At 38.4% G+C, this 24,013-nt stretch overlaps 2 protein-coding genes across 8 annotated transcripts in view; one reads left to right on the top strand and one right to left on the bottom strand.

Annotated features, from left to right (window-relative positions):
• Positions 1 to 24,013, top strand: part of nrxn3a (neurexin 3a) — a 759,351-nt gene that overhangs the window by 458,335 nt on the left and 277,003 nt on the right. The window lies entirely within an intron of this gene.
• The window catches only part of foxn3 (forkhead box N3), a 97,598-nt gene that overhangs the window by 59,078 nt on the left and 14,507 nt on the right, over positions 1 to 24,013 (bottom strand). For 6 of the 7 annotated variants that reach the window (XM_084392762.1, XM_084392768.1, XM_084392767.1 and 3 more), the window contains one exon: positions 8,679 to 9,235. In XM_084392762.1, the coding sequence (XP_084248888.1) occupies positions 8,679 to 9,221 (543 nt within the window). In that variant the 5' untranslated portion in view covers positions 9,222 to 9,235. Of the gene's footprint in view, positions 1 to 8,678; positions 9,236 to 14,714; positions 14,924 to 24,013 lie in introns of those variants that run through there. The other variant, XM_084392764.1, reaches the window with a different exon arrangement.

The following is a 24,013-nucleotide window of genomic DNA, read 5'->3' as shown; positions in this document are numbered from 1 at the left end:
GAACTGCATTTATTTAAAATAAAAATCTTTTGTAACACTATCAATGTCCTTACTCATTTTCAATCTATTTAATGCATCCTTACTGATCATCATTCATTGAAAGTTTGCCATGCTCTAGCTGTTCTTAGCACATTCATGATGGTTCAAGTAGCAATGTCCGATTCATTAACAAATATTTTTTTTTATAGTTTTTTCCAATTATTTTTTTATTCAGTTTACATACTTTTGCAGATTTTTTAACTTGAAAGCATAGCGATCAGTACAATTCTCCAAAATACCTCCTTTTTTTGTTTTCCACAGTCATATGGCTTGGAACAAGAAAAGGGAGAGTAAACAATAAGGGATTTTTCATGTTTTGGGTTATTTAATCATGCTTTCCTTTTGTAAGATGCAAAGTGCTAATAATGGTTGCTTACAACTATAAGAGAAAATATAAAACACTATAAAAATCACAGAGTGAATGTTTTATTGCAAATTTAAATAAGTGGACAGTGAGTCATGAGTCAAGTAAAGACTCTATCATTTCTCTATCCTCACAACCTACATATCCATAAAGTTCCCCAAAGTTTCCCTTCTTATCATCAAAACTAGTCTGTGCTGCCATATCGTTGGATAAACCCATGCTTGGACGTCACCAAGCAACAAATTAGATTTTAGAGTTAAATCTCTTCTTGCTCTAATTTAAGAGGAAGTAAAAGATTGAGATTCCGGAAGGCGCTGACACCCTGAGAGTCAGCGCTCGGCTCCGCGTCTGCTATTGATCGGCAGATACTGTGGTGTCAGCATTAGGATCCCTGGGGAGCGGTCGCATAACCCTTGGTAACACGGCACAGCCTACAAAAGTTGGGCGGGCTGGTGACGTCAAAGGGAGGATCGCGTGCAAATCTCCCGCTGCTTCCCTCGCAACCAACATCTGTCCACGGGGAACATAACAGCTGGCCAGGGAACAAGTCAGTGAGCAGGCCGGCTTTATCTTACATCAACCTGGTTTTCAGAGCGAGGGATAAATCGTGTCACACGGATCAGCGTTATCGGCGTGACCCTTCATATAGATGGGGATTTGAGAGCGAGGATCAGAGAATGAGATACATTTCTGACACACTGATCTTTAAATAATTAAACTTCTAAACTCAATCAAACAGCCAGAACATCTCTATTACAGTGCTGACAGTACAGAAAACGCTAAACGCAACTGGAAATGCCAATGGCGTGCTCTTCCATCCTGTGTTTCTTCATAAACGACTCCGCTGTTACCTGTTCAACTGCAAATCTTGTGTAACCTCGTCCTGTTGCTATGGAGATGACATCAACAATGGAAAAGACACATTAATCATCAAAGCCCTGTCTATGTATAAACACCGATGCATGTGCCTGTATGTAGTCTTTGTAAGGGACACAAGAGCTTTGGAGATCCACCCATATAACCACCACTCAGGTGCCAAGTTCAGATCCTGTGTTCATAACAGTGCCATGGAAACAAATGACAGGGTGTCATTTCTAGAGCACTCACTCTTCACCAGTCACTACGCATTATATAGCAACATGCACTCATGAACCAAAGAGTTTGCACCACTCTAGCGCACAGGATTTCAGCGCAAAACCCTGGATTATTTATACCAAGGTTATAATGTGCCTTGAATGCAACATGCTTTTGGATAAAATAATCTACCAAATGCATTAAATATGAATATAAGCATTTATCCAAAGGCAGATTTATCTAAAGTTTATCAGTAGGCTATGTGTATTCCCAAGGAAATGAACCCATGACCTTGGTGTTGCTAGCGCCATTCTCTACCAGTTATGGTAGACTGGTAAATAACATAAACTATTCTTTACTGATTAAACACAGCTTGAGGGTTATTACTGATGTGCTGGATTCATAAATGCTAACACTTCTTGCTTGACACAATTTAAGATGTGCTACTACCGGCTAGAATGCTGGCGGTAAAGAGATGCATTTAAAAAGGTTTTGTTTGTGCACATTTTTTAGTGATTACTGAAGCAGCAATTTTAAGACCCCTGTGTGAAAATTATACCTTTCGTATAATTTTAGCCATTGTCTAGGCACATTTACGTGACTAAGGTGCAACTGCCCCATGCAACACTAATTGTGTTGCCACATTTGCCCAGTTACTTGATTTGCATAATTCCTTTGTGAATCTGGTGCTAAAACAGTGCAGACAGCATGTGCAAATGATGCTAGCAGCGGGTGCAGCTCATTCTCAATACGTAAAAAGCAAAAACAACATTTTCATGAGGTCTGGATCTTTTAATTTGATTCTCCTCTTGGCCGGAATTAATTATTCCTCTGTAAACCCCTGGGGATTGAGCATCTATCAAATGTTTGTTTATTCAGACTCTTATTTTGCTGGTTTAATTTGCCCCTTACTGTCTCATTATGTCGAGTGATGCATGATTGCATAGCAAATCCACAATGAATCTGAAATTAAAACAGACTTAAAATAGTCATCTCATTCATTAAGTAGGCCAATGAGGCTAGAGAAATTAAGTAAAATACCAAGCGAACAGGCATACAGCTAATCATGACTTTGTGACCTAACAGAAACTTCTTCTTTTTTTTTTAAGCACAACACAAACAACTCTGGAAAACTTAGGTGAAAGCTTAGGTAGAAGCTCTGATGTTCTATAGCAGGGGTCTTAAATGTTTTTCAGGGCAAGGACCCCTTAGGCGATAGAGACATTGAGCAGGGACCCCCGACACAAAATATGCCAAAAAGAGCTACATACATGGGCGCACCACTTTTTATAAAATGTAAATTCGTCCCCCGCACTTTTTCGTAGGGCAAGTGTGTTCACAAGTTGAGGTTTTCGCGGGCCAATGTGTGTACATCCAGATTTAAAATTCAAAGAGTCAAGATAGTCTATACATGAGTTTAACGTTTCCATGGTAATCAGTCACTCGTGCGTCACGACACGCCCATGCTCGCACCCGCGCTGTATCCTTCATTTTCATAGAGATCGCGATGAGTTCAAAACGGCAAAAGACTCTTCACTCCTTTTTCCCGAAAAAGTCAAGCACTGTAAGTTGTCATGTGGTGTCCGAATTGTGTTGCACAAGGATGAATAACACTGCCTATTTCTCGAGTTGAATAATTAACAAGTTTTGTTGGAAATTGAAAATATTCACTACCTGCACAAACGTGCGCTTATTTTCAGTCTTTTTTTATTCGTAATGTCTTTTATTGTCACAGATATGTAATCAAAGCCCTTCAAATTAGAATAAAGATGGTGATTGTTAATGCTGAATTTGGGTTTTCATGCATTAACAGCCACTATATCTGCTTGAATCAGGCAGCGTTGTAACGTGTAGTGTAGCCTACATGTTTACCATATATAATTCGGTAACACTTTACAAAATAGATAAAAAAATTTGTAGACAAACTTTAAGTTGTCTTGAAAAAGCCTAACCTGAAAGTTTGAAGTAGTTTTAAAAGCTTGAAATATGTAAACAATATTGTACAATATATAGGCTATGGGCAGTATAAAGTACAGAACATCTGCATTTCTTTCTTTCTGTCTTTCTTTCTGTTTTATTGCTTTAAACATAAATAGCATATTAAGCCAATTAAGCAAAAACCTGTCAAGAAAGGTCTGCAAAAAAAAAAAAAAAAAGGTATAACGCTTGGCATTCTGTCCCCCTCACTTTTGAAATGATGGCTACGCCCCTGGCTACATATAATAGCCTTCGTTATTAATAGAAACCAACTATATTTTGGTTTAAAACGATGCTCATTACTGTTGTGTCTGGTGTCTGTAGGCCTACATATTACTTTTCATTGTTAAAATTGAGATTTATGCATCATCACAATTAAAAATCACAATTCATTAGTTGTTCACAGTTGTAAATTATTTTAATGGATTTGCAGAGTCATACATTTTAACTTTACACTAGTCAGATGGACAATTAAACATTTACTTAAACTTTAGCTTCAGGTTTATATATAAAAAAAAAAAAATCACATTTAAATTTTTCCTGTCAGACAGATAATTAAAGTTACTTGAACTTTAACTTAAAGTTTATTAAAACTTAACATTCTAATTTTCCTGTGTGAAATTCATGTAATTCAAATTCATACAATAATCAAATCACTGAGCATCTGAAATTAGCGAGGGTTCTCCAGTAAAGTGCAGATGTTATGTGTAAGCAACATTACATCAAGAATAGCAATGTACAGTGAGACATTACGTTTACAAATAATTGGAATGAAATTAAAAAAAAATATTGATATGAATATTTAATAATTAATCTATCAGCCTGCCTTTCTATTTTGACATGTCATATTTTTGTCCCGTGCAAGTTATCACTGTGTCAATTGCAATTTCGAAAGTAAATCCCGCATTTAAATGTAGATGTCACTTCCGAAATTTTGAGCTTCCTCTTAACAAAAGAGGTCATCTGTCCTCTTAGCAGCATGAAAAACCAAAATTTAATTCAATGGATTATATAGGCTATAGCCTCGAAAGCATGCAAAAAAAAAAAAAAACGTTCCCTTTACAGTCACTAAAAAGCTGTTACTTATCTCAATTCGCAATCTCACAGTTCGATTAAAATCTGTCAATAATAATTAAAGTGCTCAGACAGTCTCCTTGCTGTTTTTGCCCAACACATTCATAATGATTACTTCTGTCGGTGAGCTGTGGCAAGCTTTATGCGTGCGCTTGAGTGCTGAGTAGGCTATGTAGGCAATTTAAGGCTCATTATTATGATTTACTATGGTTTATTAATAAACGTGTGATTAGTCGACTAAACACCTAAAATTAACGACTACTAGTCAACCAGAAAAATCTTTAGTCGAGGGCAGCCCTACTTACATCGTGTCTTTGTTTGTTATTGAGAGGATTCGTGAGCGTGCAGATCTCAACATCGAACAAAAACTCTGGCATTTTGAGCGGTGAGTGGACTAAATTAAACACCTCTGATTGCCCAGTGCATTCAAGAGATCAACAAACATGACTGTGATTGGCTACATTTCTCACCGCTGCAAAAACACGTTGTAAATAGAAACATTTGAAATTTTCCAGAGCGCATAAAACAAACGCACTAGAGCGTTTGCCAAATCTGTTGAGCCAGTATGCTATTACTACAGTAATGACTGAGGAAGGTCTTGCTTTTGTTTCATGGTGCTTATATTTAAACTTGACTTTGTGATGTTTTTTTTTTTTACCCATGTTTTAATATTTTAACAATTATAAAAATATTAATTATTTTTATTGTTGCCATTTTATTCAGTTTTAATATCCGAATGTTAGTGAGAAAAAGAAAAAAAACCTTTAGATATCAATCTGCATTTGCGATGGACACAGGTTATGCTCATCTTTGGTAGCTCCTTTGAAGGTATCTTGAGTAAAACTGCTCTATATTTAACAAAGTATCATAGAGTCTTGGGGCTTTTGACCGGGTACAGCGCCCTGGTAACAATTCACAGTCGTGGCCTAATGGTTAGAGAGTCCAACTGGTAACCTGAGAGCTGTTGGTTCGATTCTCAATATTGGCAGGAAATGACTGAAGTGCCCTTGAGCAAGGCACCGCAGTAAAAACGGCTGCCTACTGTTCAGAGTGTGTGTCTGAGTGTGTCACTAGTCCTAATGTCTGAGCACTAACTTGGATGGGTTAAATGCAGAGGACAAATTCCAAGTACAGGTTTGGGTTACCATACTTGGCCTTCACGTGTCACTTTCACTTTCACCCCTGGCATTGTGGCAACTTTTCACATGCAATCACCATCCAGCAACTACCTAGATCACACTAGAAAACAACACCCTAGTAACCGTGCACAACACCCTATCATCATGGTTGTAAGTTTTGCACATGCAACCACCTAGATCACCTTAGAAACCACCTTGCAACTCCCTAGTAACAAATGCACACTACCCTAACATCATGATGGCAGGTTTTGCACATGCAAGTACCAACCAGCAACCATGCACCTACATCACACTAGAAATTGCCTAACAACACCCTAGTAACTGTGCACAACACCCTATCATCAAGGTTGCAAGTTTTGCACATGCAACCACCTAGATCACCTTAGAAACCACCTTGCAACTCCCTAGTAACAAATGCACACTACCCTAACATAATGGCGGCAAGTTTTGCACATGCAAGTACCATTCAGCAACCACCTAGATCACACTAGAAACGCCTAGCAACACCCTAGTAACTATGAACAACACCGTAACATCATGGCTACAAGTTTTGTACATGCAACCACCTAGATCACGTTAGAAACCACCTTGCAACTCCCTAGTAACAAATGCACAATACCCTAACATAATGGCGGCAAGTTTTGCACATGCAAGTACCATCCAGCAACCACCTAGATCACACTAGAAATGCCTAGCAACGCCCTAGTAACTATGAACAACACTGTAACATCATGGCTGCAAGTTTGCACATAAAAATGCCATCCAGCAACCACCTAGATCACCTTATCAACCATCTAGCAACACCCTGCACAACACCTTAGCATCATGGCAAAATGTTTTGCACAACCACAAACATTGAGTAACCACCAAGAAATGCCCAAGCGCCTGCCCACAAAAGGCAAGAACCACTTCTTTGTACAGAAAATAAAAAAATATATATATTGTTTTTGTTTGCATGAACTTCCTAATAAAGAATTTTCAACTTCCATGAAATATATTTTTGAGCAATAAAGAAAGGAAAAAATACCTTTTTAATTCCAAAAAGCCCAGAGCTCAAACTGACACAGTTCAGCTGAATAAAGAAAAACAACTCAACTCTGTAAATCTCAGCAAGGAAATACAATTTCGGATTTAAATAAAATTAGACGAGCACATTAAAAATAAGCATTAAAATGATATCTCAAGACGGGTGCAGAGCATGGATATTGTCATCACAGCAGATGAAAAACACCCCAATCCAAGATTTTAAATTGAATTTAAATTCGATATTAAGTCACCATAATAACAAACAAAGAACGTGCACCGAGTCTCTCAAAACTAAAATATTTTGACCATGGCAAACAAGGAAAAAAAAAAATCATTCTTTATGGACACCCTGCAACCAAAGTCACAGAAGTGTTCTTACTGTTGTGGCAGGAGTGAAGGGGTTAATTGAGCGACACGAAGGGGTAGCGGCAGCCCACTACACTGCCATCGCTGGATTAGCCATTCCCAGCCAGAACACTTTCTCACACACATAGACACACAAACAAATCAGTTTCTCTGTTGCTACAGCAACAGCTTACTTTCCATGTCAACTGCAAAGCTGTTTCTATGGAGACACATATACAGAAAAAATTCTTTGCTCCACAGCCAGGGACCAGATGGCAGTGAACTGTAAGAGTCACATGGAATGGCTTTACTGTTCTGACTAACTTGTAGACACATGCACACCATAAACACACACACACACACACACACACACACACACAGCATGCTCTCAATATGATACACACGCGCAGGAATGCATTTATCAGCCTTTGACAAGAATCAATCAATACTCAATAAGCATCTAATGAGTCCCAATTCATAAGCTTCATCCTTTTATCAAACAATATAAAATGTTCTCTTACAGGAATCAATTCAATCAACATTTACCCATATTAAAACCGAGATAAGTCTCACCCCTAAATATTGACATGTTCATCACACTCCTGCAGTGTAGATTTCCAAAGCCACTCGTTTTAAAAACCAACTCTTTTGAAAAAGTAGTTAGCTAGAATACAAGTTAAAAGCTTTTTAAGTAGGCAAAATCTTTCTAATTATAAAATGATAAAATATGGTAAAACACACACACATATATATGGGTCAGTGACGTGCCGCACTGATTTGCACTTCCAGGAGCAATACATATTATATATTTATATAAAATAGGTTTAAAATTATATATATGCTTTAATCTCACATCATTTGTCCTCCTCACTGTTCATAATTGTGTGAAAATTTCAAAAATAGGTAACTTTTAGACTATTAATGTGGTCATGTGGTATATATATATATATATATATATATATATATATATATATATATATATATATATATAAAATTAACAATAACGTTAAATTCATTAACATTAGCTAAAGCATTAGATATAATGAACACTAACAAATTTATTACAAAAAAATAAAATTATTAAATGATTATTTAAAGTTTACTGTCACAAAAGGATTTTAAGAAGTGTGACAGCATCAAAGTTAACGTATAACTTTACACTAAATAGGAGTAATACAACTAAGAAAGCCTATTTACATATATACAAAAAATATATTCTATTCAAGTTTTTAAAAATCTGATTGATTGGTAAATCATCTTATGGTTCATTGACTGTGTTCACTGCAAATGAACTGTAATTCCCAGCGGCACTTGACAAAAAAAACTGTAGGTAGGTGCATTTATTAATTGCCACATCTATACTTCTAAAGTTATATGCAATACAATAAGACTACAAAAAGCAGTGTAACATTTTATATTAACCTGTTTCTAACAGAAAGAGTCTCGACTACTACTAAAAATCTTTGTAGAGTCTCGACTACTAGGCTACTAAAAATCTTTGTAGAGTCTCGACTACTACTAAAAAAAGGAGTAAAGACAAATAAAAAGAGCAAAAATGAAATGAAAACTAGAGTAATATGAGGTCAGCATTTCCCACAGTGCAATTAAAGATTGATGCGTAACGATTTTGGCATCCTTACCTGACTCCTGTCCTTGTCCACCTTCTTAAAGCACTTATTGAGGGACAGATTGTGCCTGACTGAGTTCTTCCACCCCGTGGGGGCGTTGGCAAAGTAAGGGAAGTGTTCCAGGATCCAGTTGTATATGTCTTTAACTGGCAGTCTCTTAGAAGGGGCATCTTCTATTGCCATGAAGATGAGGCAGCTGAACGAATAAGGAGGTTTGCAGTTGGGGTTCTGCTTGGCGTCGTAAGGGAGATCCGAGTGGGCCGGGGAGGGTGGGGTGTCATCGTCCAGGTCCTGGACAGGGCTGACGCTTCTCAACACGGGGTCACCGAAGCTGTTGAGCAGGTTCTTGCTCTCGTGGAGCCAGTTGAGGTTGGTGAGTTCCTCGTCCTCCACGCTGCCCTTCTCCAGTTTGATGATGGGAAGAGCCAGGTCCATTTCCTCGGCCTCCTGTAGGGCGCGCGTTATGGAGCTCGCCTGATAGAACTGGCTCAGGCCGCTCGCGACGCTGACCCCGGAACTTTCCAGCTTCTTACTGGGAGGCATAACCGGACCCATTTAGACCAAGGCTCCTACGAAATACACCAAGGAGAACAAGATCACAATCAAAGAACGTCAAAGGTGAAAATAAAACACATTAAGAGCACCATTTGGAACAGAGTCAGTGACTACAAAGCAGGCTTAAGACATACTTTGCAAATGCACAATCCAAATCCAATACAAAGCTATTGTAGAAGTTTACAGACTGACAGTCTTGCAAGTTGATTTAGATCACTTGATGTTCAGATCACAGCCTTTACCTCCAAGGGACAAAGCATTCTCTGAGAGCACTAAAAGAACGAGGCAATGAGAATCAGTCTGTCAAAAGCAAGAATGCACGGCACGTCAGTCTGCTCTCAGAGAAGATGGAACAGCTACAGAGCAACTGAAGAAGCCTTGCTATAGTGTGAAGTAAATGGAATATAATACTCAAGGTCATCTACAACTGATCTGCTCTGTCTGTTTTATGTTCTCTCAGTTGCTCTTTTTATAGTTGTACACAGATAAAAAAATAAAGATATCAATACATATATAATGTGACAAATGTTATACAATGATTAAATGTGACAGTAAAGGCATGTAGCTATAATGTTACACAAGTTTTTGATCTCAAATTAATGTCTGTCTTTTGAACTTTCAATTTATCAAAGAATGAATAATGGTTTCCACATCAATAATGAGCAGCACAACCATTTTCAACACTGAAGATAATAAGGAACGTTTTCTTGAGCATCAAATCAGCATATTAGAATGATTTCTGAAGGATCATGTGACACTGAAGACTGGAGTAATGATGCTGAAAATTCAGCTTTACCATCACAGGAATAAATTACATTTTAAAATATATTACAATAGAAAAGTTTTAAAGGGATAGAAAGTAAAGGGTTACATTAGTGTGGATTAAAACCCATAAACATTACCACTGCACCATACTTTAAATCATACTTTATATTAAATTGCTGATCCATGCCTTTATCCACTGACCTACAAAATCCCAGGATTGACAGAGGCAATTAGGAATGAAGGAAACTGTCTAAAGTTCATTTGTATTAAGAGAACACAAAAAACTAATTATCATAAACTGAAAATTAATGATAATGATTTCAGTTTTAAATGAGCTAATACAGATCAACATATACTGGCCAAAACATTTAAAGAATCAAAAATCATATAAATAATTATGCATAACTTAATATCTATGAGCTAATGCTGCCTTCATGTGCTATGGGAAAGTTTTGATTACGAGCTCATCGCATTCAAATTTCGACTTGAGAGGGTGTTCATGTCCAATTTTTAAACTAGGAAACTGGTATTTGAGATTATTCAGTAAGTCTTGCCATTTTAGATGTCACCATAACCAGTTCGTTTGTGACTTTTTCCCACATTTTAAAACAAAATGACAGCTATAGTACTACTAGCCTGAAAATTTCTCACTATCTATGTCAGGGGTGTTCAATCAATCCTATTCCTGGATATCCACCTATCAGCAGAGTTCGGTTCCAACCCAGATCAAACACACCTGTCTGTAATTATCGAGTACTCCTGAAGATCTTAATGGACTACTTGCACAATTACTTCCGCGTTCTAGTTAGTACATATCGGGAGTTTCCGGTTAGAGCGTTCAGCGCACCTACATACATGAGAATGCAGATTATCACTACGTTTTATGGCTGCCAATTGATAATGATCTCTGTATTAATTATCTTGAGCCTGCTGAAATGTTCCTATAAATATATTTTCTTCCCAACTGTGCATTCTGAATAATAAATAGGCTAAATATATTTATCCACTAACCTGCAGCAGTCCTATGCTCGTCTTCTCATTATTCTTTTTTTTCTCTTTCTGACATTTCATACCTGTTGGGTTTACATTTTTAAATGAAATTGACTATTAAAAGGATTCCTTGTGTGCGCTGGTGTTTATTCCAGTCTTTTAAAATAGTTGAATGAATGAATGCTCGTGACGTGCCTGTAACGATGTTAAATAGGCTAGGCTAGGCTATTTAATCAATAACGCACACAGTGTAGAGGAGAATGACAGTCAACTACTTTGAATATTACAGCATTTTGGGCATAAACATGTAAATATTGAAAAGATTGACATTGAAAAATGACACAGAATGATTAAAATATTTAATCCAAATAAATAAATGTTCGTGGTTCGTACTGATGTTATTCATCTATTCTCATACACTTCAGCGTCGCGGTCACTAGTGAAATAATAGCGTATTTTTAACACCCGCTGCCTTCTCAGATCGGCTTGGTTTGGATTAAAACTTCATGTTCCAATTAGTTTCGAAAATTCTGCACACAGTAAACATCAGAATATACCTTCTCCTGTCAATGAAAATTGCAAAAAATGTTAAATCTTATTGCGGACATTCATTTTAGGTGGCGTTTGTTCAACTCATTGACCACACACTGAAAGTAAACATAACCTGAAATAAGTGAGACGTACTATTTCCAAACGGAAGTGCATCACAAAGCTCAGTGCAAGTGGCGCTGTGTTTGATCAAGGTTGGAGCTGGACTTTGCAGGGAGGTAGATCTCTGGGAACGGGATTGGGCATCCCTGATCTATTTCAATACACTATTCTATAAAGATCTGGGTGCGACAGAGGGGAAAGATGTCAATCACTGAATTAAATACTCAGAACATGACACCAGAAAAACAGACTGCGACCTTCCCCATGATCACAAAGATCAATTTATGTGGCGCTGTCTCTCTTCTCTCACTCTCTCGCTCAACACACTCGATCCATCTGCAAAAGCAATTACTAGAAAGTCACATCAAACATTTAAATACTGCCAAAAATAATTCCATGAAAATATATTTAAAAAATCAAACATCGCTTTTCCTCTTCAAAGAGCAGATTAAGTTTTTCTAAAACAATGTGACCTCAGCTTCAAACTGCTTGTCTTTTAGAATAGAGAAATACTTAAATATTATACTTCAGCGCTGTGCGGCAGGCAGCATTTTGAAGGGGAATGAAATCACCTCGTTCAAACTAGCCATCCGCACATTGAAATGCAACACGGACACTAAAATCATTCATGAAAAATCAATGTACTGCATCTTTCCAATGAGGAGCGCTCATTTCACTCACCCTCCGATGGGGCGCTCCGGTCCCGTGAGCCGCTGCACAGGAAAATTATATTACAGCTGACAGTAAAGTAATTTAATTGTACTGTTGCCATGACAACGCAGGGCTCTGTTTAGGCCTAATTTGCTGGCAACTGCCAATAGTGTCCCGAGAGACCCGAAACTTAATTCTTGACCATTATTTCCAACATCAAAGAAAGTTTTTGCAAAATACTTTAGAGTATCATACGACAACGAAGTGTAATCCATCCTGATTTATTTGAAACCAAATTTTCATCACATTTGCTGTCTTTTAAACATTTAGCTTGAAAATGGAAGAAATTTTCTTTGAGGGTGATTTTGAAGCTCTTGCACTAGCCACGTGACATTTGAACATGAATTGAAACTCTAGAATCTAGAACAATGATTTTGACATTAGCCTCAAAATTCAAACTTTAACACTTTTTTCACATTTGTAGGTCAGTTCTCTTGGTTCTTTTGGTCCAGGCCAAAAAAGAAAATTATACATTTAATCTTGGTTTACTTAGTGTTCACACTGTAATTGTTAACACAGAAACTAAAGATACAACAAAAAAAGGCTTTTATGGCGTATATTCTGTGAAGGAACTTGTCGAACATCCAAAAAAATACGGGGTTCTGGACTAAATGCGTTTAGTGTATGTGCGTAGATATGATGGTATTTGATGGAGCTGAGAACTTGTGAAGAGCTTATAAAATGTGTAAAGGAGTCAAAACAGCAGCAGGAATCCCTCTGTCACACACACAAATGAAGATCTGCTGCAAGGAGACGCGGTTCTGATACCTGTACCGAATTGTCATGGGCAATTTCGCAACTACGACGAGAAAAAATATGTATGCTTAAGCGTTCTTTCCCTTTTAGTGTTGCATATTGTGACATCATGTCCTGTTTTTGGTTTGTGTTGCGTTCATATTTCAGTCAAACCGCACCAGAGTTCGTTTGGAGGTGGGCCGAGACCCACCTTTTCAGGGATCTCGGTCAGCTTGTTTGGTGCGCACCAGGGTTCGGATGGCAGCGTTCACACTTATTTAAATGAACCGCACTAACAGAGCAATCGCACCAGAGTTTGTTTTAATCCAACCAAACCTGCCAAGTGTGAACACACCCTAAGGCCATGAACCAAAATAGAACAATGATTGGGCCAAAAATAAAGGAAAAGCATGTACGTATGCCGTTTCCCACATAGTTGCGAATGACACATTGTATCTGATGTCCAGGCTCAGGTTTGTTTCTCTGAGATTGTGTTTCTCTGGCAAATAGCTATAAATGTGCTTCAGTCATGCGTCCAGATGACAGAAAACCAGATCACAGAGGGTGGGTTAAAGCTACAGATAATTAGGCATGATGCTCTGATCAGAGCCCAAATACCATCTGCCTGTCTAAATCAACATTTGTTTGGCAGCCTCATCATAAATCAGTGATTAAATGCATGCATACATGCAGTTAGTGTTTAATATAGTCATATACTGTACATCTGCATATGCAAGCAACCGGCCGTTGGAGCTTGAATAAATTAACGTCCGCTCGTGTCTGCCATGTGTTAAAATGCATAACGATCTTCTATGAACAGCTATGTTCATTTGCATGCTAGTATGACTGACATAACAAAGACAACACAATGACAAAGAACAGGACTTTGTTCCCTCATCACCCATCTTAACATCTGACTATTAACCGCATACACGAGTGCCAAGAGAGATCCTCTATTCAACATGCAGACACGGACCGTCCTGATGTTACAAGCCGAGCGACTGCCAAACTGTCATTGTTTTGCTCGCTTGATTGGGAGAGCTGCGTTAAAACAAGCACAAAACTCATTTAAAGTGGGTCAAGAACAAGTAATGAGTCTATTCATGCTGGTAATAAATCGCTCACTGAGTCACTCAGCCACAAAAACAAAAAAAAGTAAACTTTATGTACAACTTGACTTCTAACACGGCACATTCTCAACAAATGATTAAAATGAGACTAAACTAGATTTTTACAACATCAGAAGAAAATGTGAATGTGCAAAACGTTCATTATGCTTGGGTTGTAGCCAGGATGTTACTATGCATTTACTAATGTGTTTTCAACCCATCTCTATGCAGTTGTTTGGTCATTGCGTACTGGACCAAGGACTCCTACCTCAATCTTTTTCTCTGTTCATGCAAACCTGTCAATGGGGTTTGAACGAGTGTAGTTTCCTAGAAGAGTTTATTTTGTTGCTGGAGGGTAAACGCATAAACAAAAAAGACTTCACTGCAAGTAATCAGATTTAAGGATACTTCAGCTTTACATCAAAACAACTGCCATCCATCCCCACAAGACCCCTGATTCCGACACACATCACACTTAATATTCATCTGACATATAAATGTGCCAGTGAGAAAGTAAAAATAAACTCTGTACCTGCTCTGATTTTTCATTCATAAGCTTGGCGTAGGCTTCTCTCGGCTCTTGTGACAAACACTTTCCTTCCCTCTAGACAGAAAGACATTTATGTGTAATCTCACACCACGGTACCCATAATTCCGAGGCACTCCGAAGTACGTAATATCTTGCTTTTGAGGGCATAAACACTCCACAGCCTACGTCAAAGTCCCGGCAAGCCTTGACTCATCTGCTCGGAGTGTTTACCTGTGAGAATTCCCTGAAAGGGTGTGACCTTCGGAAACCCCTCCTCTTGTGGAATTACATGTCATGCCCCACTAACCTGACTGGCGAAGCCCCGCCCCCCCCTGTATCCGATTGGACGCAGGCCTGTTAGCTCCTATGAGCTGCAGAGACACAAGTAACATCATTTACATGTGAAAAACAAACAGAAGAAGACTTAGCTGGAGGACTACTGGCATTTTCTTGAAGCAGGTAATCCACATGTTCGGCGCTTTGAAAACAAATCCAGTCTTGGACGAACAAAAAGTCATGTGCTGTCAATACTCGAGGAACGAGGGAGAGGTGAAAGGTCACGTTCTCTCTGCCGCAGAGGCAGTAAATATCTGCACTCAGCCTGTTTTTAAAGCAGTTCTCTTATCACTCCACAACAGAGAAGTGGCAGGTAGAGATTTCATACAGCTCAAAGCAAAAAAAAAAACATGTCCAATTCAAAGCCTCGACTAAGCAGACACAAAACCACTATTTGGCGTTCAAATAGCCCCAATTACACAAGAAATAATCAAAGGGCTTTAATCTTGGCATGAAAAAAAAACATTGCAAAAGTTGCAGTGAGTCTTTTTATCCCATTTGAAACTAGAGCTTTTGATTACAGCTGGTCTGTGCAGCGCTTTGCTCACAGTATTGTTATGCCCAGAGCCAAGTATTGAGCAAGAGTTTCCACAGCTTAACACGGTTATCATGGGTTAGTACTTGCAGAAATGATTTACAACCACTCTTTTGATTAATCTACCAAGTGTATTTAATCAAAGCCAAAAACTCTTGCGCACGGATAGTCTGTGAACAATTTCACTATGCTGGTTCACACAACTGACTCAGAGTCTAAACCAGCAATGTTCCAGGTTTAATACAGGTTCAGATTTATTCAACAACATTCAGGTGGATGTGTCTGGCCATCTCGTACCATTTAAAAATATTTCAAACACGTCCTAAAAACACTAGTCAACTTTGAAAATATGTAGTTTGAGACATTGTCTCCTCTTCCATCTACCCCAGAAAACAGCCTCATTTTACCCTCTGTGAAAGAGGTGAGAGCAGACCATATCTTAAACTGTATCTGAACACATCTGGTATATTAATGAAGGTCTGGCTGAATAGAGTCTCCTTTCAAATGTTGTGTTAGCAACTTTGAATCCATAGCCTACCTAGCTACACTTTAAAGTAGTATAGTCAAGTTACTCTAAACTGCTACTGTAACTGACTACTGACAAAAAGCAATGCTGAAAGAGACGGCTGGTTAGTAGCCATTTCAAATTTCAAATAGCAAATGCAAATACAATAGCAAATAGTTTTGTATAGAATGCATGTATGTATTCTTATTCTTTTCGTAAATATTTGAAAAAATATTATATTTTATAAAAGATGATAATTAAATACAGTAAAATAATGTTACGTAATAAAGCAATATATTTAATATTTATTTTAGAAATATAATAATAATTATATATGTCATTTACAATTTAATCACAGCATCCATTTTGGCAGATAAATGCGGCGTTTTTGAATAAATAAATAAAAATCTCAAAAAGGGTAACATTGTTAATATATATCCTAATTTATACAACAAAGTTGAAACTATAAATATAAAGGTTAACTAAATATTAGTATTCTGCTATAAATATAAGACGTAAAATACTATCCAGAGCCTCAAATTGGTGAACTTTTTTTCGTCAGTTCATTTACATTAGAATGAATCAGATTTTCCAGTGCTACATATGAGAGCATGTCTGATTATTGCCTCAACTCACTCAGCAGTAAAACCACATGCAAATGCAAGTGTCACTGTAAACAGCAATGTAGCTTTGTGGTTGCGCTACACTGCTACTAGTTGGAAAAAGTCTCTTGAAAAACCTGCAGTATTTCAGAAACAACTGAGAAACTGTCATGCTACTGTTAAATAGAGCTTACTCAGTAGAATCACTAAATTTAGTCTCCAACGCTACTGTTTTCCCCTTAATGTCCCCTCCTAACAAGGTTATTTACTAGAAAAGAAATATGGTCAACAAGAAAGCATTCTTATTGTTAATTCTGTAATTTTAGTAGTATCTGTCATTTCAGTAGTATCTAAATTATCCTGTTCTAATTTAAGCACACAAAGCTGGATTTCAGATATGATATTCTAAAATTGTTCTATCTCACTGCGGACAATAAGCAGATTACGTGAATGTTCTACCTAGCTGAGAGCTCATTAAAGCAGAAACAAAGAATTGATAGTGTCAGAGGCTGCATATATTTTCCCCACAGAGGTCATTAGGGTAGATTAGCACTGTTCTGTTGAGATAGAAACTCCAATTCCTGTCCGTGAGGAGAGGTTCAGTCAGGCTGCAGCGAGAACTGTGTCACTTTGGTTAGTCCGAGCCACACGGGCGTCCGTTACCCTGGTAACGGGAGGATGGCTGGGACAGAGTGACAAGCTGTGTTAATTCTTTCACCCGTAAACCCCAGAGGATCACCACCATTTCTCTTCATTTCCATCGGAATCTGAGACCCCATTAAAACAGTCCAATTTCCACCGCATCTCAGCTTATTACCACCACAGTTTCATTCTTTTTTTTTCTCCTCCCCTGGATTTCCTTATTGGATACATCAGAGGCAAAGAAAGGTACAAATTGTACAAGAGCTTTGAATAAATGTTGTAATGGATCTCCATAAAAGTACATGCTGTGTTCAGATGTGGATTTATATCCATAATGTAATCACGCTTAATGGATCTCGATCACATCTACCAACCCCCTCATGAAGCAACGCAGCCTCCACCACTAGCATTCTGACAGCAGGTTTTGGATCTCAGGTCGGCCTCTCTATAAACAGCACTGGACTTCTCTTTGCGCTTGTGTCAGGATCTTATGGTATATTGGATGGCAAATGTGCTGCAGAGATGCTAGTTAGTAGCAATTTAAAATATACAAATTACAATTTATATTTTTTTATATTTATATTTACACACATTTACATATACACACACATTACATTTTATAATTTACATTATATATAAAATGAAAATGTATATAAGTGTCTTTTTCATCGTGTATTTTATAATAATAGCAAAACATTTTATTCGATTTTTAAATTTTACTTAAATGTATAATTAATAAAAAATATTATTTGATTATATTTTATAAAATGCATTATAAAAATATTTTAAATACATAGTGTATACACCAGAACCAACAAAATCAGCAATTGGAAATCCAGTGGAGTAACTTTGTTTTAATAAGTGGGTGGGACAGGAGTGGGGGAAGGGTGTAACAATAGCAATTGCAGAAAAAAATTATATTACAATGTCCAGAGATCTGATCTGATATTGAGTTTAATGTATCGCCATACAAGTCATGTTTAACATGATAGTTTTATCCTTCCATCTACTATTATACAATTGTCAGTCCCGAGATTCTTCAGATCAGAGAATAAATACATATATTTGCATCAAATGCTTGTGTGCCTTTATGGTCTGGCGGTAGAACTTTTGTTAATCGTGTCAGAGTTTCTGGGTTCTAATCCACCCTCGTATAGTTTTTATTTTTCTCTCATTACAACCAAAGCATGGACATGTTTGTGTGCATTTTGTTTTGTGATTTCATCGTAACTAATAGAGAGTCTCCGCAACGGGATAGATTGAAGCGCTCGTCTGTGTGAAGTGCACGAGTGCCAAGAGAGCACAGTTGCCTTCCGCCAATGATAACAGCCGCAACGAACGCTCAGCATGACTTCAAAGACAACATATTCCAGCGCCAGATCACCTCTTATTTAACAAACGAATGAAATGAATGCTCTGCTAGTCAACTGGAGAGGTTTCATTTGTATAACAGTTACATCCGTGCCGCACCCGTCACGCAGCAAATTACACATATGTGGAAATCCCAATTAGCAATGGTTAAACTGTAACACATCAGGATTATGATTTCAGTTTCTACTTTGAATTAAACCAGGGACCTCTGTGACAGCAGTTGCGATCCACAACCATTAAGCAACCACCAACCAGGACAGGCCTGTGTGGGGCTGGAGGGGACATACGGTGATAAGATCAGAATGGCTGCAGCTCCCAACCCAGCAGAGATGAAACGCATTTGACGATAGCAAATCTGACAGAGCTGCTGTGTTGATGCATATGACCCACTACACCACAGAGCCCGGTATTATCACACAGCAAATCAAATGGACCCGGCTACCACGGAGCGTTTAAACCATGTGGACACACATAGACACACACCTTGACATTCAAATTCCCTCAGAATTCTCCTCCCATAGGTTTATATCTTCTTTGTGACGCTTGCCAGACGGTGAGATTGCACGGCAGTCGAGCTGGGCTGAGGTTTAACATTTCACAGAAGGTCAGTGAGCATAGTGTGATTTGAAATCCAGCAGCTTTATCTCTATTGCAGAAACCGGCCATCTCCCCATGAATGCCACTGCCCTGCTGGGTCTCAGCTAATACAGCAAAGCATCCAGGCATGAGAGTACAGGCTAATCTAATCCCAATGACAGAGGCGCGAACAGAGAAAAATGTCCGCACAACTCCCAGACACATGTACAGGCGTATCTCAACAGGAAACACAGGAGGATGGTGGGTCACTGTATCCTAGTCACCACACTCAACCTGGGGCGGCAGTATGATGGAGTAAGTCCCTGTTGTTGCGAGCGTCGGCTCAGGCCCAGCGGAGAACACCCGGGAGACAGGAAATTGAATTTGCCAGTGTATCGGTGACAAGGGAAACCCAGTTAGCAGCTGAGTCCAAGGATGCAGAGCCTCAAGGGGAGAGGGCACTTAATGAAAATTAAGACACTGCTCACCCAAAGCACTCAATTCAGCTGATCAGCGGGCCACAGTTGGATACAAAGTTTAGACAGTAAAAATAATAAAGGTTTCAGTGCCAGTTAGAAACAAAATGGGTTTCACTAGTCCGATCATGTCACTAAAGTATGAAAACTTTTTTTGTTTGTCTACTGGTGCTATATAGACACTTGTATGAAGAAACTCTCAAATGCGACATCAAGAACCAAACAGCCAACTTTACTCAAGAACTCTTTCAAGTGAGGATATCAAAAAGTCTGGTAACAAGTCAATAAAAAAACAGTCCTGACCAACAGGTGTGTTTGCATGTTAACGTTCAAATGCATTACGTGATCAAAAAGACTGTCTTGCCAGGGTATTCATGTACAGTCAATTAACTGAAATAAAATAAAGTACAACATCTCAGGCTATAGGATAAATAGATCAATAAACACATTGTTTTTAATTGTTCCTTTGCTTAATTCTTAATTTATTATTGAATAAATTCCTTGAAAAACAATCACATTGAAATGTTTAGTGTTTAATTTAATTAAAGTTTAATGTAAATTACCGGTAATATAATTTTTTTTTAAATAAAGACTGCATATTCTCTCTGCTGTGCATATTCGTTTCTGTATCGAGAATTGTTGACTACTGAAAATGTGGTACCACAACAAACCTACTATCCAGCAAAAAAGTGGTTTTGAGAAGAAAAGGATTCTTTTGCTGAACCTAAAGTACTGCAATGAACCTTTTTTAAGAGGGTTATGTGCTGGAGGGGGAAAGGAAACTTCTTCCTGTTCACTCAGGCCACTCTAACAGGCTCCTAATGAAGGTGCGCCTCACGGGAACTCTTCAGTTGTAGTTTTTCTTTCTTTCTTTTTCCTCAATCCCAAAAGGAGGGAGGGATCAGTATATTGCTGCTTTAGGTTTAATAGCCACGTTAAATGAGCACAAACTGTCTCGCTGCGCAACGCGTTTCATTAGTAAACAGCACTCAAGACGACAGTGCCACTCGGTACAATAACACGTAACAATGCAATTAATGGTGTTACATGCGGGCGGGGCCGCGGTCTCGGGTGCGCTGGGAAGATTATAATTGTTCCAGTCTGACTGCCTCTGGGAGCCTGCAGCGGGGGCATTCATTACCAGACTGAGAGAGAGAGAGAGAGAGAGAGAGAGAGAGAGAAAGACACAGAGCAGCAGCTAGACAGTACACCATAAGTAGACATAAGTACTCTTTCAAACCCAAGTGAGCTGCCTTACTACATACTGCCTTTTAAACCAGCATCCTAACCATCATGAAACCGTGTGGCTCATTTGGAATGGTCTACATAGGCATCAACCAAACAAACAGCACTCCCAACAAATCCTCATGGAAGACTCATAGGGGTTTTGCAAACTGATGTAAATGGCCTGGGTTCATGTTCTGATCAGTATTACCATTAACTAAAAATATTTTAAAACATTAATTAAAAAACAATCTTAGATGAAAAACCTACACTACATGAAAATTAGAAATGTTGATTTGGGAACTTACTGAAATAAGTTTAAATACTAAAACAACTAACTAAAATAAAATAAATAAATAAACTAATACAGATGACAAAAAAATTATATTTTAAATAATATTTAAAATAAAAACTGAAAATATAAAAATAAAAGCCTATTAAAATATTAATAAAAACAGTATATAAGCATATATTAATAAATTTTTTTTATCTCTGCTATATTATAAATGATAAAAAACGAAATATATAATTCAATTAAATATCTAAAAAAAAAAAGACTGCATGTGCCATTTAGGACAGGGCCTTCCACTTGAGCCTGGTTCGGCACGGCACGATTACAAACCGTTTTCAGCAACGTTTGCTGGTATAATGCGTGTAGTGACGTCGCAAATCAGGATTGGTCACTTGTCTGTTGCCTGCCGGCTAAGTCCACTATTTGCGCAATGTAAACACAAATTAATAATACAATTAAAATAAATATCTGATTATCCTCCATAACGTGGCTATTTACATCTAATATCATCTGTAAACTCTTGCATTACCAACAACTGATGCATCTGTACTACATTCCAAAGAGCTCCATTATCAGCCCCACAGTGGAAAATGAAACCATATCCATATCGGCTGGGCCGGATCAGCACGGAATGGAACGGTTAAGCAAAGAGAACGGTTTGGCCCAAAAGTGGAAAAGCAGCTTAGGTTTTGGAGCCGAGCAATTGACAAAAACAAACAGCAACAGCACAGACACAGTGTCCTTTTTCCACATTTACTACTCAAAGGGGAAGACAGCACGCAAACCGTTTGTTCTTAAATGAAAGTATATTCGTCCCCAAACAAAAGCATTTTGGAGTGCATTCCTTTTGATCTACGTCTCCAATGTCTTCCAGAGGAGTCAATAAAAGCTATACACCGGCTCCTTTACGAGCCCTGCAGATATATATTAGAGGGGTCTTACTGATTCAAAGCACAGCCATAAACACAATGGCAGGCCTGGCTCAGTGATAAGCCTCCCTTAGTGGAGACTGATGTTATCGGAGCGAGCACTGGACTGAGAGAAGGACCAAGGTGACGTTGAACTCCTTCGAGGGTGAGAGACACCATCAACTGAGTATATCACAGTTCAGTATAGGACACAACTCTTTATCCCTCACACATGGGCACATCACGGCCCAGAGAGCAGATTCTCGACTTTCAGCAGAAATCCTGCTAGATGAGGTTGTAAAGCAGTCTTAATCTTTAATAACCTGCATGGATCAGAAACGTTCATTCACGCACCGATGATAATACCATCTCTGGTACCTCAGGATCCACCTCTAATCACCCATCATCCTCCTCTACAATGGCAAACAGGGACATAAACAAGAACAAAACATACAAATTATTGTCAATTAACCCAGTGGTTCTCAATCCCGGTCCTGGCGTACAAACCACACATGGGGCTAATTAAACTCAATAAAAATCCTGAAGCCTCAACCTTTTTTTACCGCCTTTATTTTATTTGAACTTCTTCAAGTACTGGAGTGATACGCAATGACATGTAAATTTCCCACTCCATTTCTCGTGAAGTGATGTATCGATGTTCCCTTGTTCCCTATGCCATTAACAGTGCCCTTTAAACTGAACATGTACGCTCCTTTCGGATTGAAAGCTTCCTTATCAGGGCAGAATATCCTGTGAAGGGCACTTACAGTCGAATTGAACGATAAGAGATACAAACAAAATGGGCAGAGTGTGTGTGAGTGTGTGTGTGTGTGTGTGTGTGTGTGTGTGTGGAGGGGGGGGGGGGGGGGGGTTGGGGGCGAGAGGAACGGGATTGAGAACCACTGTATTAACCACAAACACATTATAATTGTGATAAATACAAATAACTACATCTTTCAATCATAGTTGAGCACTTTCGAGTGACTCCTTCTGCATTTTTATATGCTCATTAAGACATATTTAGTATATTTACTGAGCCATTTACCCCATGGTGTCATTAGCATAAATACAAATACTAATCATGGTGAGAACTTTCCATTGACTTCTATAGGTTTTATACTGAGCTAATAATGTTTTCTATCCTGTAAACCCAAACCTAACTCTCACATAAACCTTTTTGCATTTTTAGATTTTCATTAAGATATATTTAGTATATTTTCGGGCCATTTTCCTCATGGGGCCATTGGCTGGCTCACACAATGTTGTCAAAACCTAGTCCTAGCCTCAGACGTCACGCCTATGTTGGCTGAACATCTGACGTATATTACACACTTAACTGGATTTTCAAAGTCATCATCTGATTGGTTAAATTCTACAGGATGTCTGGGAGATGCGTGTGTCGCGTTCATCTGGAAACAAAGTCGTTGTGACGCCAAACCCCCTTCGTGGAACAAGAAAGCCGTCGTGTTTACAACTGGGACAATGAGTGCTTACCAGTGTCAACTAAACATTGGATGTAACCATGTGAAATTCACAGCTACATTGTTGCAGTAAACTTGCACAACATTCTTGAATGAATAATTTGTTGGATGCATGCCGGTCTGTTATCGGAAGAACATCGACTTAACATTTTCACGCCCCTAATCATGACGCGGATCAAAACGAACTGTGATTGGTTGCATTGCATTACAGTTAAACGTCCTCTTGGGCGGTCCTTGGCCAAAGAAAGCTGCGATGGAGTTCAGACCATCAGTCTGGCTACGCAAGACTAGTCAAAACCTGAGCTGCACATTCACACAAGCACCCACCTCCAGCTGAAAACGTCTCCGAGGTCA

The sequence above is a fragment of the Rutilus rutilus genome, assembly GCF_951802725.1.
Source record: "Rutilus rutilus genome assembly, chromosome: 21".
Lineage (NCBI taxonomy): Eukaryota > Metazoa > Chordata > Actinopteri > Cypriniformes > Leuciscidae > Rutilus > Rutilus rutilus.
The sequence above is the reverse complement of the archived record's forward strand: the minus strand, read 5'-3'. Positions and strand labels throughout refer to the sequence as shown.